Below are 20,290 nucleotides of genomic sequence, written 5' to 3'. Positions count from 1 at the left end.
TGAGGGGAAAGCGTTGCATTGAAAGCTGGAGACTTGCGCCCACGATTCTATTTTTTAAAATAGACAAAAAAAATCCCTAACAAACTACAATTTCTAAATAAGTTAACCTTTTCAGGGTGGTTTTTTAGTTTCTTGGGGTGGGGGAAGGGAGGTTCGCTGCCTTCCCCTCTTCTAATTGCCCCCCTCCCCTTCCCAGTCCGTTTTATGTCCCTGTGCCTTATGCCAACGATTTCATCTTCATCCCTCCGCTCTCTCCACGCTATTCATTCCCCTTTTTGTGTGTGTGGCTTCTTGGGCTGTGCCGCTCGCTACCACCCACTGCCCGCCCGCGCCTGCGGCTGCGGTGTTTCCATACAGGCGGGAGCGTCCAGTTGTCATATTAATTATTACACTGGGTAATGACTGTAGTGGTCAAAATAAGGGGAGACTCAGAGAGCGCTTGTCCTCGCCGCTCAAGACGCCGCAAAGAAGCCGGGCGACAAAGCGCTAATTGGTCCGCAGGAATCCTCAGACAAGGCATGGAAGATGGGTTTCACGGAGCCTTGCGCTTGTGAAGGGGGGAGAGCGCTGAATGGACCCCACGCTTCTTTTCTAAACTCTCTTGCTGAGCAAAAAATGGGCCTCTGTTTGAATACTGCCCTGATCTTTCAATACTAGACCCAGTAGAGGGAGAAAAAAATGCACCATTTATTGTAATTTTTTTTCTCTTCTCCAGCTATTCATGGGTTCTCTGTGAAGAATCAGCTGGTTTTGTTTACCATGAAAGACCTTTACTTTATTTTCATTCTCAGAGGAGGTGGGGGGAGGAGGGACCCCAGAGCCATGTGCCTAGACGGAGAGAGCTGTGTTGCTGTAAGAAAATTGAGTGTAACAAATCCTCCACAAGTTGAGAATGTATTGATTCTTTGGAGAGCTAATAGATGAACGACTTTCTTTATGCTGATCCGAGGAAGGTATTTAATCATAATGTAAATGGGGCTTTAGAAAAAATAATCAAAAGACTTAGCTGTTACTTCTCCTTATTTGGAGAACTTCAAAAGGACTGACTGGTCAGGGTGGCTGCAAATTACCCACCCCACCCCCATCTCCCAGCCACACCCGCGCGGCCCCCACCCCTTCCAACCAAAAAGCCACAATAAAATAATCGTTTGTGCTTTCTTGTTGTTTTGTTTTCCCAGGTCTACTCCGCCCCCCGCCCCCACCCCCTCCCTCTTTAAGACATATTGAAAGAGCGGATAGATTTGTTAGAAGTCCAGATTCCTCAACGCAGGTGCAGGCCTGGCCGCTGGGAGCCAGAAGCGGAGCCAAGACAAATAAAGTGGTTTGGTCTCTGGGGGCCCCTGAACAGACCCAGTGCGGGCTGGGCAGCAGCGTTTGCTTGGGCGCAATGTGCTTGGGGGCTGTAGACAGCCCCTTTCTTTACCCTCCTTGACACAGCAAGTACAGGGGACAGGGAAGGGGGACTCTGCATATTCACTTCTCAGCATGCCTCCAGGCTGCTTCAGGGCTCAGTTCTTGCAACCTGACCCATGGCTGTGGAGTCATTTCTGTGCGTTTCTGAGAAGAACTGCTCTCCAAAGGGTTTGCTGGGTGCGCTGGCATCGCCAACGTAGAGGCAGGGGCATTTTGTACACAATTCTGGAGCTTGATGACAGCTTTGGGGCAAAGGTGCCCCTGCCCTGCCCTACAGCTATGAGTGGAAATGCAGGTGTCTGGGGTGTCCAGGCAGCAGCTTTCTACATGGCCTAGGAAAGTCGTCTCCCCCTGCAGATCCTTCTGTGGAAGGATGCTCTACAGTATGGCTGAGCCCCAGGATTTGTGGACAAATTGAAGGGTTCAGATAGTGCAGAAATGAAGGCCCAGGTTGTATTAAAAAAGCAAATGGAACCCTCATTTTCTGGAATGTCTATATTTTTATGTACATCAAAGGGCCAGCTGACAAACTCCTGCCTGGATGGTGCTCACTTGAAGAAACTAAAAGGCAGTCCCTGGGGTGTGTGTGTGTGTGTGTGTGTGTGTGTGTGTGTGTGTGTGTGTGTGTGTTTGCGTAGACTCAGGAGTCCACAAATGGCACCTACTTTAATCCTCCTAAGAGCCTGGGGAAATGGTCAATGGGAGCATCATTTCCCTAAAGGTGCTCATTGGTGGATGAAAGCACCAGACCCTCCTCTTGCAAGTTCACTTTCAGCTCCTCCCACTTCAGATAAATGGAATGGTGGCCAAGGGCCCTGGCCAACTAAAGCCTCTAGGGCTTGCTCAGGTGGGTTTTGCCAGATGGCAGAGAGGTCACAGAAAACAGGCATGGCGTCCAGAGCTAGTGGCACCACCTAGTCCTCCCAAGTGGACAGCTTGGGTCATATCCGTATTGGATCGCATTTGCTTCTGCTTAGGGTTTGAATTTTTTGTTTCTGTGTCTATCACTGGGATTTTTGAGCATCGCCAACCCCAGGTGCTAGGAGAGCGGATAGCAGCTAGAGCAATGAGCTTGGCTGTCTCAACTCTACTGCCTGGTTCTAGGTCAGCACTTAGAAATCACCAGATGTTACACAAGAGAAAGATGAGGTTTTTTTACTCCTGTAGGGTTACCGTCTCAGAAACCCATGGGGGGCACTTCTGTGTTCTGCAGGGCCAATAGGAGTCAGAATCAACTCAATGGAAGGGAGTGTTTAGATTTAGGGGCCCTGGTGGCCTGATGAATACAGTGCTGGACTGCTGACGGACCGATGTTGGTGGCTTGAAGCAGCTTAACTCTATCCCATGGAGTTGCTATGAGTCAGAAATAAGTCAAGGGCAGTGGATGGAATTGTTCCTGGGTGCTCCACATCCATCACCTCAGTGAAATAGCACAAGTCTTTGATGTTGGTCCCACAGCTGGAAGCATGGCAGAAGTGAGGGAGCCAAGAGCTTCCTCCAGGAGGGAAGGGTTTGCTCAAGCTCACACTGCTCTTAACCCTCAGAGCCTACACACCATGCCAATCCCACCTAACGTGTCACTCAGGCCTACCTACATCTGGTGGTGCCATGGTTACACATTTGTTCAATAACCGAAAGGTTGGCAGTTTAACCCCACCAGAGACTCTGAATTAGAAGAAAATAAAAGAGGCAGGCTGGCTCCATAAAGAGTAAAGCCTCAGAAATGATGGCAGAGTTGTCTGTCGTCCTATGGGGCCACAATGGGGCCGAATCAACAATGTGGCAAGGTGTTTCAGTGATGGGTTGGTTCTGATGTTCCTGCTCATGGGAGCACATGTGGACAATTCTCTCCAGAGGGGACCAAGGAAGAAGTCTCTTATTCTAAGTGGCAGGGTCAAGGGCAGAATTCCAATTCTGGGTCTTGAGCCTCCATCCTTGGATTTCGCTTGGTGTAAACAACCAGAAAACCACTTCCAGTGGGAAACTTCTCTCAGTGCACAAAAATTCTAGAATGTTCTCGTTTGGAGTGTGAGAAGGAGGTGTCCATGGCAGAGATGGTCTGGGAGCACGGTGGTGATGGTGATGGTGGGGTATTGTTTTAATTTATTCCAGTTGGGATGGAGTGGGGGAGGAGAAATACTAGGTTCTTGGAGATAAGTGTACGCATAGAAGGAGAACAGAGGAGAATGTTGACTTTGACTGAGAGGATCCATGCACCCGCTGCCTTCTCTGCTGGGCTAAAACCAATACCTAGAGCCTCTACCATGCCTGGCTTCATACACAGGCACTTCTATTCGTGTGCCCAATCAGGGTGTGTGTAGGTGCATGCTAGCACATGAAGGCTCACACACAAGGGGGAGGGGGAAGGCAGGTGGTGTGCAGTGCACATGGAGTAGGCTCTGGCAATTCATATCCATGTGTACCGTTGCTGGAAAGTCTGGGAACACACAGCCAGGGCAGTTCCATGTGCTACCTCCAGGGGCCCTTTGAAAATGTCCATCTCTACAAAGGAACGTGCAGTCAGAAGCGATTACTAGGATAACGCACCACCTTTATCCCTGCGCCCAGGTTTGATAAAGGTGCCGATTTCTGCTGGACAAACCAAGTCAAGGATTGCCCTCTTCTCCCCAGGCAAGATGGCAGGACAGCCTTAACGTCCCCGTTCTAGGTAGGCAGAGATGTGACTCCTGGCTTGGTCTGTTTTCCCCACAAAGCAGCGTCCTCAGGCGCCCGGTAGCTGGATGGGGCTCAAGCCAGCAAGCACCAGGGCCAAGGGCCCAGGGAGGGCGCCTGGGAGGGCGCTGTCCAAGCAGCCAAGAGAAGGCTGCTAGCGCCTCCCCCTCTCTCCCTCCCTCTGAGCACCAGCACGCGGCCCCGCCGGGCTCTGCTCCCAGTCGCCTGCCACCGGCCGCCGGGCACACGCCTGGGGCGGGATGAAGGCTGCGCCAAGGCTGCGGAGGTGCCTGCAGCTGGGCGGAACACGGGGCAAACTTTACCGGGCCCCAAGGGCCAGTATGCCCACCCTGAGTCAGAAGTCTTTGCCGCCAGACCCTAGTGGAATCTTAGAGTTGCCAGCCCCCCATTTCTCCCCGCCCTCCCTCGGCCCGCCCCCCACCCCCACCCCCGCCCCCGCCGGTCAAGAGGAGGGAAAGCCGGTCCAATGGACGTCTTCCTGGCCCCACACACTTGTGATCACAACCACCTCTCACCTCACTGCGCTCAGTTCTGTGCTCAGTTGTGGGTGAAATCTCCATCGTTTTCGGAGATGGAAGGGAATTGACCCTTCTAGTTGCCACGGAGTAGACTCCAGACTCTTAGACGCCCTATAGGACCAAATGCAGCTGCCCCATAGGGTTTCCAAGGCTGTGCGTTTTCATGGAGGCAGACTGCCTCATTTTCCTTTCGCGGATCAATTGTTGGGTTTGAACCGCCAATCTTTTGGTTGGCAGCCGCATGCTTCTTCTCCGCGACACCAAGGCTTCTAGGAAGAACATTGTTTGGTTCCCACTGCCATTAGTGGACTGCAACTCACAGAGCTCTCAGGCTGAGTTGCCAGAGTCTTTGTAAATCGCTGCAGAAGCAGATAGCCCGGTCTTTCCCGCCCAGAGCGGCTGGTGGGACTGAACCCACCACTCTCGCCAGACAGCGCTACCAGGGCCCTTTAGGGACCATCTTGTCCAACCATCTGTTACCGCGGAGAAGAACTGAGAATGAGAGGGTACATCCCTGAACCCAGGGCAGCGGAGCTAGGGAGAGGAGGAGTCTGGACTAGAACTCACGTCTGAGCATACTCCTGATATTTTCCCATGACCCTGGCCAGAGTTCTCCCTCCTCTTTTTAAACCCCAACCCTGTAAAATTGCATCCGTCCCTTAAAGACCATGAACAGCCCCAAGACAATGAAGGTGGGGAGAAGGAAACGGAAAATGGAGTCCCCCTAACCTCCTTACGGAACCAATCCTGGGCCACTTTCTCTGTCCAAACCCTTCCCTGCGCTTAGCTCCAAGTTCCGTGCATGCCACTCCAAACCTTTCCACCCACGCACCCCAATTCCAGGAACCCGTCGCCCCCGCTTTCGGGAGCCACCCCCTGGCTGCAGCCCGCCCCGAGCGCGCCGCCTGTTTATTCAGCCCGAGTCCGGCACGCGCCAGGCGCACGCACTGCAACAACAAACCCGAGTGAATGGAGAGTTTGCAAGGAGCGGGCTCCCGGACCGGGCGGGGGCGGGCGGGAGGAGGGGGAGCTTAGGGCGGGGGTGGGAGGGGGAGGAGGTAAGAGGAGGGGGTAGTGGGGGCGACCGGCGCTCGCGGCCGCCGCGGGGAGTGGGGGGCGAGGCGGGGCCAGGGCAGCGCGTGGGGCTGGGTGTCCCATTGAAAAGGCGGCCGCCCTCGGGCCGCCCAGCACTCTCTCACTCCTAGCCAGGGAACGTGCGAGGCGACAGGGAGCCGGCCGGGGAGGGCGAGGGAAAGAAGACCCCAGAAAGAAAGGGGGGTCACAACCTAACAAACACCCATCGGAGCCAGGGCGGGAGAGGCCGCGATCCGGCGCAAGAGAGCGCGGCCGTCGGGGGCGCCAGGCAGCGGGCGACTGGGCCGAGCGCGCTGGGCACCGACGTGCGCGTCTTCTCCGGTCCTTACCTTTTCCCACCCCCTCCGCAAGCCGCGGGGGCCGGCGGCAGCCTCACACGCGAGCGCCACGCGAGGCTCCCGAAGCCAACCCGGGCCGGGCGCAGGGGCGGGGGACGGCGCAGGGGAGGGAGGAGGGAAGCCGCCTTTGCACCTTCTTCGCTCCCCGCGGACCAGTCTCCCCGGGCTTGGTCCAGTTGACTCTTTCCCTCCGGGCTCCCCCTGCCCCTCTCTCCTTGTCTGCCTCTCTGTCCTTGCCCCCCCGAGTTGCGCGTCCGTGTCTCCCTCCCGCGCGCCCTCCGCTCGCGTCCGGCGTGTCCGCGACTCCTTGGCCACCGCTGCGTATGGAGAGCGCTGCCAAGATGGAGAGCGGCGCGGCGGGCCAGCAGCCCCAGCCGCCGGCCCCGCCGCAGCCTTTCCTGCCGCCGCCAGCCTGCTTCTTCGCCACGGCCGCGGCGGCGGCGGTGGCCGCTCAGAGCTCGCAGCCACCGCAGCAGCCGCCGCCGCCGCCCGCGCGCCAGCTGAGCCCCGCGGCCGACGGCCAGCCCTCGGGGGGCGGTCACAAGTCAGCGCCCAAGCAAGTCAAGCGGCAGCGCTCGGCCTCGCCCGAACTGATGCGCTGCAAGCGGCGGCTCAACTTCAGCGGCTTCGGCTACAGCCTGCCGCAGCAGCAGCCGGCCGCCGTGGCGCGCCGCAACGAGCGCGAGCGCAACCGCGTCAAGCTGGTCAACCTGGGCTTCGCCACCCTGCGGGAGCACGTCCCCAACGGCGCGGCCAACAAGAAGATGAGCAAGGTGGAGACGCTGCGCTCGGCGGTCGAGTACATCCGCGCGCTGCAGCAGCTGCTGGACGAACACGACGCCGTGAGCGCCGCCTTCCAGGCCGGCGTCCTGTCGCCCACCATCTCCCCCAACTACTCCAACGACTTGAACTCTATGGCCGGCTCGCCGGTCTCCTCATACTCCTCCGACGAGGGGTCCTACGACCCGCTCAGTCCCGAGGAGCAAGAACTGCTGGACTTCACCAACTGGTTCTAAGGGGTTCGGCCTGGCCAGGCCCTGGTGCCACAGGACTTGGAAGCAGGTAGGTGGCACTTTGAGGTGTGCTTGGAGGAACTTTTCTTGTCTCCATCCTTTTTTTCCCTTCCTCCATAGTGTGTGTGTGTGTGTGTGTGTGTGTGTGTGTGTGTGTGTGTGTGGTGATGGGGGAGGGGAGCGGGGAATGGGGCTGTCTCCAGGGAGACGAGGGGGATTTTGATGTAAAGGATTTGTTGCCAAGTTTGTGGATTTCCAATCCGACTCTGTTAGTTTCAGCAGTGGCCTCCAAGAGTGGCCTCTGTCCAGATCTCCCTGGAAGAGCAATGAGGGGAGGGTGGAGGTGGGGAGACGCTGCCCAACCAAGAACTGGGAGGTGTGGGAAGAGGCCAGATACCTGAGAGACCCTCCCTGAAGCCTCCATCCCACCCAACCACTTGGCCTCTAAGTTCACACTAACCCACCCTGTTGTGTTCTTCTCGTTTATGCTATAGGGTGAGAGAACCTGCTTTCGCCTCAGCGACGTTGGGAGGGAGGAAAGGGGAAAAGCAAACAAACATAAAAGATGGAGAAGCGAAGCAGCAGCAGAAAACAGCCAACCCACCCCAAAGGCGCTAAGCAAGGAAAGCTGGAGTTGCGAGACTCTGAGGACACAGATGCGCTCAGAACAGCATCTTTGCGCTTCAAGCTTCAAACATTCATTCACGGAGTAACAGGAGTGACTGGGACCAGAGACAGTGCACACCCTGCCATCTGTGTGTAAAACCAGTGGGCTCCCTGCATAGGGAAAGGCTGCAGCATGTGTCCTGCTGAAACTCCCACCCACTACTAACCCCAGAGCTGAAAGCACTTAGTTGGGGTCTCCACTTCTCCCCCCACCCCTTTCTCAAAGCTCAGTTCTAGAAATGGGTTGGTGTTTCATCCCAATAAGCTAGGGACACCTGTCTACAGTGAAACCATGTGGCACTCTCAGTCTTTTGAAATCTTACTCCTCTTCCAGGACCCCAAGTCCAAGCCCTCCCTCACACCATCTTTTCTATCATTTTCATCATAGAATGCTTCCAATCTTTTGTGGTTTTTTTATTATAAGAGAACTCTATTTGTATCTATCCTAACCAGTTTGGGGATATATTAAGATATTTTTGTACATAAGAGAGAAAGAGAGAAAAATTTATAGAAGTTTTTGTACAAATGGCTTAAAATGTGTATATCTTGATACTTTAACATGTAATGCTATTACCTCTGCATATTTTAGATGTGTAGTTCACTTTACACTGGCCATTTTCCGGACGTGGTTTTGTAAAGACCTCTCCTCACAGGTGAGGTCCAAAGACCACCAGATGTACTTCAGCACCAATGTGTCTTACTTTATAGAAACGTTGTTAATGTATTAATGATGTTATTAAACACTGTTCTAGAAGAACAAAGTTTATGCAGCTACTGTCCAAACGCAAAGTGGCAGCCAGTTGGTTTTGATGGGTTGCCTTTTGGGAAATTTCTATCACTGCTCTTCCCTCCCCCCCGCCCTTACTGTCTTATTACAAACTTACACACACACAAAGTATATAACCCTGTTTTATACAAACTAGTTTCATAATAAAACTTTTTTTCTTTTTTACAAATGAAAATCATCATCTGCCTCCAAGCCTTCTTTGACTCCAATACTCTAGCTCAGTTGTGATTGAAAGGCCAAAGGGGAGGGAGGGAGGGAGGGAGGGATGGGGAGAAGAGGGTGGTGCAGAACTTGCCAAGTGGCAACAAGGACCAGGCTATGACTTCTTCCTGAGGCCTCTATCGTGGACGTAGAGAGGGAAAATGTGTAGGTAACAGCACTTTCTATTTCCCTTTTGTGTTGCAAATGAGTACATTTAGGGGCATAATCCAAACAAGCAAAACTTTGCCTTCTGGCGGATTCACTCCTAGCAAGACCATACACGGGCCTTGATTAATGGTCGCAACATCCTTTGAAAAAATCACTGCACATTAAGGGGAAAAAAGAACCTCCCCCAAAGCGTGAACGGCAAAGAGAGGGGCTCTCTGTACCCCTTTCCAATCCGGTGGGGGCCCATTCTGAGTTTCTCCTTGTGCCCTCTGGCCAAAGGGTGGATGAAATAATGGAAGGTTGGGGTGGGTGCAAGGGTGGTAGTGGTGGTGGGGGTAGAGTTGGGGTGTGTGTGGTGGGGAGCTCCCTGTGGTGGGTGTCCTCTTCTCCTCTCACTTCCAGGCACATCTTCTGCCCCTACCTCCAAATCCACCCACTGTCCCTGTTGATTTTCAGTAAGAGGCACGAATGCTATACATTCCTTGGGGAAGGTGTTAGATGGAAATGCATTTCAACCAGAACAACAACCCAGAGATGTGTGGTCTCTTTGAGACTCGGGCCCATCTAAGCTTGTGACTCTATCCGAATAGCGTGAGCTGCGTGTAAAAGTACCCAATTACCAAGATTCAAAAAGAAATTAGTGGGTTTTTTTGGCTGGCTCGCTTCTTGTCAGTTAGCAGGGACGTGATCAGAATCCTACTCCGCCTCTGGCGGGTTCCTCGCTCGCCGCCTGCAGTACTTGCAGATTCTGTCTGCGTGTCTCCAGCCAAGCGGAAAGGCGAGCGCAAAATGCATCTTACAAAACCTAACAAAGAGCGGGGAGCCAGCACGTCTTCCAGAGTTAAAAATCTAGTCTGTGTTGGTACATCTATACCATTTAGCGGCACCAAATAATCTTTTTTTTTAAGCCGCGATGCGCAGAGCACGACACAGCGTCTGATGTCATTTTGCTAAATGACCCTCTATAGAATGCACATTGAGACCTCAATCCCTTTCAAAGAGATGAGCGTCATTAAGGAAAAAAATCAGTAAATTCCTCCTCGCCAGAAATAATCGGACTTTCTGCCAGCACCAAGGCAATCCCGAGCTTCCTGGAGGCAAGTCCTGCTTGGGGCAGGCCTGCCCTTATTGCAGCTCCTCCTTTGCAGGACAGACCTGGGCTCTCCTGGCCGGCCTGCTCCTCCTGCACATTCCATTTCGTTTGCTTTTTATTCCTCTGCAAGTTTCCAGGTAAGTATGCAAAGAAAGTCTAGCGAGTCATTTAGGGCTATGGGCTAGGAACATAACATTAGTATAATGCTGTAGTCCCTACAAAGGGGGGGGGTCCCTCCTCTCCTCCTTGTGAGGACAGACAGGTGTCCTTTCACTCACTTCTGAATGGGGGAATCTCCAGTCTCAGTCAACTCCAGGCAAAGTTAGCTGTTGTTTTCCACAAAGTGAAGGCAAACTCGGAAAATTCACAAACACACACACACACACACACACACACACACACGCACACACACACACACAATTTTGCCGAAACTAGGAAAGGGCAAAGCAAGGATTGGGCAAAATCTCATTACATCTGCTCTAATCGCTTAGCAACACAAAGCCTGGGTTTGTGCGGTGAAGGGAAGCCATTCAGAGCGCCCTGACAGGCCGCATTCAGCAGGCATTAGTCAGCTCCATAAATCACCGCTGCCCATTGGCTGCGCTGCGGGCTTTGCCCAGGCTCTGGGCAGCCAGCGAAGTATACAAAATGTAGACCCCAGCGGCCAGTAATCACTGCTTCGCCCTAGGCCTGGTATTGGGAGGGCGTGGAGGTGCTGAGGAAAGGAGCAGCAATGGCTTCCTTGACGGAGGGACCTAACCTAGCCAATCAGTGGGCTGCAGGCCACTGTGTGAAAGTTGGAGGCACCTCTGAAATTGAGGGGGATGAAGAGTAGAGAGAGGGGATAAAGCAGAAAGCAAAAATTAGGTGCTGCCTTCAATACAATACTGTTGACTGCAGGCTGGACCCAGTCTTTTTGTTACTTGGGGAGAGGTGTGTGTGGAGGGAAGAAAGGACACAGGGAGGTAAGTTCAGATCAGCAGCCCCTCTGGGAAGAGAGTAGAAACCTTTCAGTCCCCAGTCTGGAACATCCAAGGGGTGGGATCCGAGAAAGAGAGGACCCTGCGCATCTTGCTATCTTGCAAGGAGGGGGATGCTGAAACTGTCCCACACACCTGTCCTCCCCGCTCAGCTCCAAGGTTCCTGTGTGCAAAGCTGCTCCCAGATGAAACAATGGCTTTACAGGAGGGAGCAAACGTCTTTGTGGGGAGACTGCGTGACAGGCTGGATCCACATGTTCGTGCATGTAGCTGTTATGTCTGTCTTTCATTTTTCCTGAGGATTGGTCAGTGGAGGCCTTCTGATCAGTGGAGATTCCAGGCTTCCACACAGGAACCATGGAAGAAAGAAGACAGACACCCAGAAAAGTCCAGGTAGTCTTAAGTCACAGTCCCCTTCCTGGTGAAGCCTTCCCTGATCGCCCTCCAGGCACTCTCTAGCCATTATCTTGGGGTCCTGCCTGGATTTCACTGCTATGTGAACACACAGCATTGTGTGCTTGCTTGTCCACAGGGTCCTTGTCCATGGACCCTCCTAGATGGCATACACAACAGGGGAGGGCAGGAGCTTTGGCTATCTGTTGCTTCCCAGGCTGTGGACAGATGCATTGGTTGGATGGAGGGGTGGTGTGGTCCAGTCTGATCAGTTGGCACCAGTGGTCCCTTTCCCACCTCTCCTCTTTCAGATGAACTCTCTCCACCCTTGCAGGCTTGGCTGTGCATTCCAGGAGGCTGGCCTTACTTGGGGAGCTAGGGTTCCCTCAGCCTCTTGTTGGCTAAGGCCAGTGGATGGCACCAGCAGGAGAGTGCAAGTCAGAAGGGTGATGAACCAGGGCACTTATGTCCCTTCTCCCTCAGTTGCTTTGGCAATTACTCTGTTCTGTGGTCTATGAGAAGCTTCTCCTAGGAGCTTTCTCAGTTCTTGCTGGGGTCCAAGGCAATCATTGTTGCTAATCATGTGGGTGCTCTAAACCCACCCACATCTCTGTCTTTCCATTCAACTGCTCCCACTTACCCCTGTACACTGCACCCTCTGCTCCTGCTGCCCCTGACCAAGACACTGGCTCTTCCCCCAACAGGACCTCCTGGATGCACACATTTTGTGTTCCGTTTTCAGGGACTTAGAGGGCTCTTAGGCAGTAGGCTAATTTCATGTCTTAACTCTGCCTAGCGCCTAAATCTCAAAGATCACATCCTTATTTGTGTGGGGGTGGGGTGGGGCCTCATGAATGGTCCCTTTGAAACTTTATAAATCAATTACATCTTCTTTTCTGGGAGTTGAGGATAGAAATGCCTTCCCTTACAAACATCACTGAAAGATGTAGAGCGCTGCAGTCAGGTAACATCCTACTCAGGAGGACTGTAGGCACAACAAACGGAAATGCTGCTGGGCCCGAAACTTATTCCCCAGGCTGGTGACACGGAAGCTGCTGTGCCAAGCCAGCTCTATGAGTCCAACAAACACGACGCTTTCCTCCAGAGATCCACCCCTCCTAATGACATGTTCAAAGCAAGTGGATTGAATAGTGTTCTGTGATGATCCATAAGCTTTTTACTGACTTAAAAAATTTAAGACCTCCAGGCCTTTCTTCCGAGTCTGTCTTATTCTGAAAGACCCTCTGAAATCTATGTGCCAGGTATGGGAACGGCTGGTGGCATCATTTGGGCACCATAGCAGCATCCAGGCTATCCCGGTATCACAGGCAGGCACAGCAGATGAATGAAAAGCAACGGATCTGCTAATGGTTGTTGGCGATCTGAATGCAAGACCTAATTTATTCTCGGATCTTCCTGAACCTGGCGGGGGGGGGGGGGGGGAAGGTGAGCACTTACCACCATTTAGAACAAAAAACGTCTCTGCTGTCCGCGCACCCATGCATTCACCTGTCCACTCCCTCAGCCACATCCGCAGGGCTTTCAGAAAGGGCGGGCCAACGGCTAAATTTAGTTCATATTTTTACCACCTGCCTTAATTTGTATGGTCTAGAAGGGGCTCTCCCAGGGGTATGTAATGGGAACTTGGACTTCACACATGGCGCATGCTTCTCCAGGATCCTAAATGTCTGCGACCTTGTTTCCGCTCGGGTTGCTGAGACTCATCTGAGCTTCTTTCTTCCCCTCTCCCCTCCTGGACCCCCAAAGGATCCTTTTCGGATTTCTCCAGAAACTCCAAGTTCTCCAGAGTCAGCGCTGAGTAGGGAGGTGAAAGAGGGCCGCGGACGTTCATTGCCGGCGCAAAGGCGAAGGCGGGCTTGGCGCAAACGCAGGTCCAAGTTCTATTCCTTCGCCCTTTGTGTACAAGATTAGGTTGTTACAAAAGAGGGTGTGTAGGTTAATGGCAGGAAGCAGGTTGCCGAGCGGAGCGCGGGCCGGAGCGCGTGTCAGGCTTAAAGATCTATTCAAGCCGCAGCGCATCGGGCAGGCGATTGGCTGCAGGCATGCGTCCGCTGTCAGCTGCGCGCGCCAGGGACCCGGCTACCTGATGGGGGGAGGGGTCGAGGGAGGGGACTGGGGGGCGCGGGCCAGGCGGGCTGGAGGGAGGTGTGAGTCCTAAGAGGTGAGAGGAAGAAAGAGGTGGAGGAAGGGGGAGAGGGAAGGAGGAGAGGAGGGGAGAGACCTAGACAGACCGACAGATGCAATGAAAAGGGTAAAGAAGAGAGGAAGGGAAGTTTGAGGCTACGGAACGGGCCAGAGGAGAGAGGGAGCGGCGGAGAGAGGCGCGAGGAGGAAGGCGGAGGAAGGAAGAAGGCGCCCGCGCGGAGGAGAGGGATGAATGGGAGCGGGCCTGGACAGAGGCGTGGGAACCCGGGAGGAGAACCCGCGCCCTGAGCGTTGCGCGCTCCCCAGTCCCTTGTGCCGGTGCTCACAAAGCCACAGTGGAAGCGCCGCGGGCGATCAGGGCTATTTGGGGGACACGTTAACGGGCCAACTCGCCCTCCTTAAAGGGCGTCACTTTCGGCGAGGGCCTTGGAAAGGGCGAGGGCCTGAAACGCGCCGCACTGCCCAGAAACCAGAGTCCTGTGGAGCAGCCGCCAAGCGACCCCGAGGCCGCCCGGAAGGCAGCGAGGGGGAGCTGGGGCGTTGGGGCTCAGTTAGCTCCCCGCGAAGCCCCGCCCCGCTGACGCCCAGGTGGCCAGCGGGCGGCGGTTTGGGGAGGTCCGGGCGCCTGGCCCTTTCACCGGCTTATGTCCCCCCTCTCTTCCACGTGCTTCCCTGTCCTCGGCTCCCTTCTTCGTGTTCACCCCCTCCCTTTTCCTCATCAATTTTTAACAATCAAAAATTTCAAAATTCCAACTCTTTCGGATTGGGGCCCTGCTCCAGCCCATAGTCCCTTTGGAAAGAGGGCGTGGGCTGGGGACAGAGAGGGCAGGGAAGATGAGTTGGGGACAGGAGGCGTGGTATTTAGAAAACAAATGGCAAAACCACTGGGTGCACGTTCTGGAATAAAGTTGTTCAGCCTGAAGTCAGTCAGAGCAGGTGACTGCTTGTGGGGAAAAGTTGGGAATTCCATCTTTAGCCACCCTTGCTCCAAGATTGGGGCAGTAGTGAAACCGGTCAGCTCTCCCTCTCTTGCAAATAGCTTGCCGCCCCCTCTCCACTCCCCCCAGGACACACAGCCCTTGGCCTCCCCCAGCCATCTCTCTTTACTAGGAAAAACAGTCGGTCCCCATTGTCCAGGTGCCAGCAGGGCCTTTGGAGAAAGGGAGGCCGGCCAACCCTCTGATCAAACTCAAAGGTTAGTTAAAAGACAAAAACAGCTGAAAGTCTTCATGAATAAAGCTGGGCCAAGCCTTAGGGGCCACCACCCCTCCTCCTCCAGCCCGCCCCTCCCCCTCCCCAGCTCAGTTTAGCGCAAGCCACACTCAATGTCTAGCACTTTGTTATGCTGCTTGCCTAAGTCAGAATTTCACAGAAAGGCCCAGAAGAAATGCTCCCACAATTAGGGGTCGCCTGTCAGAAGACATTAGGCCTTCCTCTCGCAGCCCGCCAGGCCCACTGCAAATAGCAGCTGCCAAGGCGAATTGGCCCTCCACCCCATGAAGCGTCAGCCAGAGGAGAAGCGCAGATGTGCAGGCCAAAGGAGATTCAAGTGCAGTTTTTGTGGCCCCAGGATGCCATGAGCTTCTACTTTCTAAGACTCAGCCAGGGGTATCTGGGAGAGATCACAGGGGATGGGCAGATGGACAGGTCTCCCAGGTGGAGGCCATTTTAGCAGAACCTTTGCTGCCATGGAAATGGTGAAAAGATACCCAGGAGTGGCTACATCCTCCTCTTCTCTAGGCACTTTCCACAGTGTCAAGCATTTCTTTCATCATAACCGGTGCAATCAGTCCTCTACGGGGACACTGCATTTTTTACCAGATGGATGAAACACAAATGAACTGAAGGACTTAACTCAGAGAGGTTATCTGACTTATCCAGGGCTACTTAGTAATTAGTGAACATGCCAGGATTTGAACTCAAGCTTGGTTGATTTCAAAACCCATCCCCTTTCCACTAGAATCCTGTCCTTAGTATCTGCAATAAGAACCAGAGACCACCTCAATGCTTTCCACTTCCCAGCAGGGTTTTTGTAATCTTCCTTGCATAGCAAGGGTATCCCCAGTGTTTATAGTAATATCTGCTACATACTTGACAATAAATCCTATGGGCACAGAAGAAAGAAGGAAGGAAGGAAGGAAGGAAGGAAGGAAGGAAGGAAGGAAGGAAGGAAGGAAGGAAGGAAAAAGGGGAGGGAGGGAAGGAGAGTTTCTCTAGAAAGGCCCTTTTGCTTTTCTCTGAACAGAATTTTGTTTCAGAAAACATTTGATTTGGGATTCTCTGGGCCCCGCCATTTAGCTAGAGAGTTGAACTTGGATTTCCTCTTCTATGTAAGTGGGGAGGGCTTCGGTGAGAACAGAATATTTTAAACAATGCAAGTAAATCTAACATGGTGCCCAGCCATAGTGCGTGCTCAAGGCAAGGTGTCTGAAAATGAAGCAGGAGTTGGTCTTTTATTTTGTGTGCAGCTTTGTATGCTAGTACATCCGGGGAGGGGGCATGCTACGTCATCAGGGAGTATTCTATGTTACCATTCTATAGCGTTCCCATGGCCAGGAGGCATGAAGAGACTGGGTACACAAGTAGGTCTTCAGGAGACTTCTAGTGGTATGGGTAGACATAGCCAGGCATGAAGTGAGCAATCCAAGTCAGCTTCCAAGAAGAGCACAGTGATTTGACCTTTCTGCTTCCTGGTGAGGCAAGAGGAAATCAGTAGGCTTTTATGGAAAGAGAACATTGAAACCCACAGAAGTTGAGTCTGCCCCCTAAGGAAGTAAGCCCAGGGAGTTAGAATTGGCCATGGTCCTGCCTCCCAGCAACCGTATACTCGCAGTCTTCTGTAGAGATTCACACACCAAAAATGAAGACCAAAACACACACAGCGGAAAACCATTAGTCAACAATCAAGGGATGCCATCAGACATAAGTGATAGTATTTCAATGTGTAGCAACCCTCAAACTTTCAGGATTGTTATCAACTCCTCTCTCTGACCTCACCCACCAGCAAGTCCTTTCAAATCTAAAACCACCCATTAAAAAAGAAGAAGTAGAAAGAAAGAAAGGGGAAGAATTAGAAAGAAAAGCTACAGGTGCTGGAATATTTAAGCACGTTGCTGTAGCTGCTCAGCTATTCTGGACCACAGTTTTCCTTGTCCATTTCTTGTAGGGATGTTTTGGTTTCCAGAAAGCAGGAATGCTCAGCAGCAGGACTCTTTTAGAATCTCCCCACAGGTCTCTTCTTGCCTCTTCTCTGGACGGTCTTCTTCATCTTCCAGAAGACAGGCGACTACGTTGTACACTGAGATTCTCTCCTCCCTGGATGATCATTACTTAATAGATACCTAGCCAAAAATAGGGAGGGATTTAAATACAAAGTCTTCTTCTGGTGGACTCGCTCACGAAACTGATATTGTCTGAATCAGTGCAGAAATAAGCGGTACTTGAAACAGACATCAGCCTTATGAGCACCCCTTAGTCCAAATATTTTTTTTAAAAGATAGCTGGGATGAAAGCGATTAAATTTGTATAACACTAGTGATGGAGCCAACGGTGATTTCTGGATCACCCAGTGATCAATTATTTTATCTTGAAATTTCCTGAGGGGTAAAACAAAAAGACCCAATCCTCAGCCCTCTGGGGAGAACTAGGCTGGGCCGTTCACAGTTCAGTTTCTTTTATACAAATGAAAATACTGCTGTTCGGTGCCATTGAGCCATTTGGGAGAACAGAATTTCCCAGAGGGTTTTCTTGGCTGGAATCATCAGGGTCGCAGATTGCCAGATCTTTCCTCTGAGAAGTGCTTTGTTGGCCTCCATCAGCCTGATTCAAGCACTTTTCGGTTAGCAGGTGAGTGCTTAACTGTTTGCTCTACTGGGCTCCTTGCTGATGACAAGAGACCAAACCACACTCAACTGCCATCCAGTGGATTCTCACTCATAGCGGCCTTCTAGGATAGGATAGAACTGTCTCTGTGGGTTTCTGAGACTGTGACATTTTATGGGAGTAGAAAGCCTGGTCTTTCTTCCACACAATGGTTGGTGGTTTTGAACTGCTGACCTTTGGATTACCAGCCCAATGTATATGGTTATCCATACATTATAGTTCTACATACTTTTTTCTTAGAAAAAAATATCAGACAACCTTCCAAGACACACAGCCAAGGATGGGTATTGTGTGTGGGTGTGTGAATTTAATAATGCTGAAAAAAATCAGAGACTTTAACTTTGGATTATTCGTTCAAGGGAATAATGGTAGGCCTATATAATGCAGATTTAAATTATGCTGTAGATTTGTGTTTATTAATGGGGCAATCTATCTGTAATGTAATATACATAAGTGAAAAAAATAGCCAGAATCTAGAACTCTATCAACCTGGGAAAACTATAATAAACATCCAGTTATTTATATAGTGTTTACAATATCTGACACCAATTGTGATGGAGTTGGGTTTGACCACGACAAGCTCATGTTTCTCAGTGTAGCACTGCTCCATGGGGGTTTTGATGGCTGATTTTATAAAGCAGTTGCTACGTCTTTCTACTGAAATGATCTTGGGTGACCTTGAACTACCAGCCATTCGTAAGCAGTGGAGCATGTTAGCTGTGTTCGCCACCCAGGGGCAACATCATATAATATAATATACTTTTCTAGTTAAAAACCAACAGAAACCAATTCCGTGTTAATTCAGCACATATTTTCAAAGTTATCCCCAATCCCTGTGTGGACCTTCTTTACAATTGCTCTATTCTTTACAATTCATGGGGTATGATAGTCACCATTTGAGTGCCCATCGATTTCTGAATCATTAGATATACGTGTGCATCCTCATTTTAAATGTGTGCTGAATGTAAACATTTGACCTATAGGGTCATGAGGAGGAGGAAACCACTGGATGGCAGTCAGATAATTTGGAATCAACTCACTGGCCGTGCGTTTTCTTTTCTGAGGGCGGGCTTCTCAACTGTACAAGAGTACCTCCACCACTCACCTATTCTAACATGAAGCTTCCCGCTTTTGGGGTTTTGCTTTGTTTTGTGCCAGATGTGAATAAATCCTGTGATAGGAAATCTTCTACCCAAACAATTGTACACAGCCACAACGACGGTCTAAGGGAAGATGTGTTGAAGGAAAAGGACTTCATCAAAGAAAATATACTTTTGATCAGTTGCTGACCATATTCGGAAAGGCTCAATTAGTTGTCATTCATTAGCAGTGATTAGAGTTCAAGACTCCCCAAGGCTCTACTAACACAAAGTGTTATCACCTTTTAAACAAACCAACCTAAGGCCGACCCACCGGTGCCCTGCTGACAAAGTGGCATCTCATTCTGTCATGCTGCTGGCCTTACATCACTAGCGGCATTCAACTTTTATTTTGTATTTATCTATAGCAGCAGTTTGTTACAATACATGAGGCTCCTTACACTACACGAGGGAGGTTTCTTAAGGTCTGTGTTTTGGGTGGTGATACTCGAGCGGCTCTGTGGTCAGGGCCACACGATGCAGGTTGTGGGCCGAGATCTATAACGGCAGTTCTTCGGGAAAGATAAGCCAGTCCAGCAACTTGATTGACCACCCTTACAGAGAGGCTACAAACCTCCATCTCGTGAAGGTCATGGATCTTCCAAACACGCTTTTCCAAAGCTGCAGGGGCTGCATTCCCTCCAGGGTCGTCTGCTGGAGGCGAGGGAGGAGGATTATTTTTGACTCTGATTCACCCTTTGCAGCCTCTTCTCATTCATGTGGAGTTCCTAGCCTGACCCACCACCTGCTGCTGACCTGGACGAAAAAGCCATTTCCATCGGCCTGGGCTGCCTGGGGAGCTCTTGATTAGTCTGGGGAAGAGCCAAGCGGTCCCTGTCTTGGGAAAGTGTGAAATTCGGTTTTGATTGCAATGGGAAGCCATTTCAATGGGATTACACTGTGACGATGTAGATTAAACTCGGCCATAAGGCCCAGGGACGCCTCTTCCTACTCTCAGGTAACAGAGCATTGCGAATGACGTGATGCCATTTTTTAAACAACAACAAAAAAAACACAGCCACCTGGACTGGAATAAAAGAGATCAAACAAATAAACAAAACAAAAAATGACAAGATGCTGGTAGGTATTATTAACAGCGCTTTGGGCCCTCTGCTGGTTCTGAAGAGGGGGTGAGGCTGTCTTTCATTTATCAGGCAAAGCCATGAACATGGGCAGGCTGTGGTAAAGCGAGTTCTTTCTGATGCCACTGTAGAAAGGAACCGCCCAGTGCTGTGAAAAGAGGCCGTAGCACCAGTGTTGACTCAGGAAGATCATTTAACTTCACTTAACTGCAGTGGCTTCGTCTGTCTAGGGCTCATTAAATGCACTGCACCGAGGGGACATAAGACTGATGGAGGTTATGTGACGATGATTTGTACACTGCAAACGGCTGCCGAGCTTTTGAAAGAAAAGGGGGAGGTACTCTCAATCAACCAGAGCTCCTTGCAAACAACAGAAAGGAAAAAAAACAAAAACGGATTAATTTATGAATATAGGGAGAAAACACTAAAATGTACTGAAAGAGTTTTGGGAAGTTCACAGAATTACTAGGGAAGTAGATTCCTGGCTCAGAAAATTGGTGGCAAAGGGTGACGCTGGGCAGCTTGCAAATCCAAAGTTAATGACATCCCTCTGGCCCCAGAACAGTTACTATTCCCTCTGATCTCTGGACACCAGATTTCCTACAGCCATCATTGCTAGTACTAAAAACAAAGCAAAACGAAACTCACTGCCATTGAGTCAA

At 51.5% G+C, this 20,290-nt stretch overlaps 1 protein-coding gene across 1 annotated transcript; it reads left to right on the top strand.

Moving 5' to 3' along the window:
* The first annotated feature begins 6,381 nt into the window (after positions 1-6,381).
* ASCL1 (achaete-scute family bHLH transcription factor 1) lies at positions 6,382-7,074 on the top strand. The gene has a single exon (XM_075552709.1). It carries the CDS (start codon positions 6,382-6,384, stop codon positions 7,072-7,074), a length of 693 nt encoding a protein of 230 aa, XP_075408824.1.
* Positions 7,075-20,290: the final 13,216 nt, after the last annotated feature.

This window comes from Tenrec ecaudatus, chromosome 6, assembly GCF_050624435.1.
Source record: "Tenrec ecaudatus isolate mTenEca1 chromosome 6, mTenEca1.hap1, whole genome shotgun sequence".
NCBI classification, from domain to species: Eukaryota; Metazoa; Chordata; class Mammalia; order Afrosoricida; family Tenrecidae; genus Tenrec; species Tenrec ecaudatus.
Note: the sequence above shows the minus strand (reverse complement) of the source record. Positions and strands in the feature narration are given on the sequence as shown.

Excerpts from the sequence above, each read along its gene's own strand:
- ASCL1 (XM_075552709.1), top strand. The coding sequence starts at position 6,382 with ATGGAGAGCGCTGCCAAGATGGAGAGCGGCGCGGCGGGCCAGCAGCCC.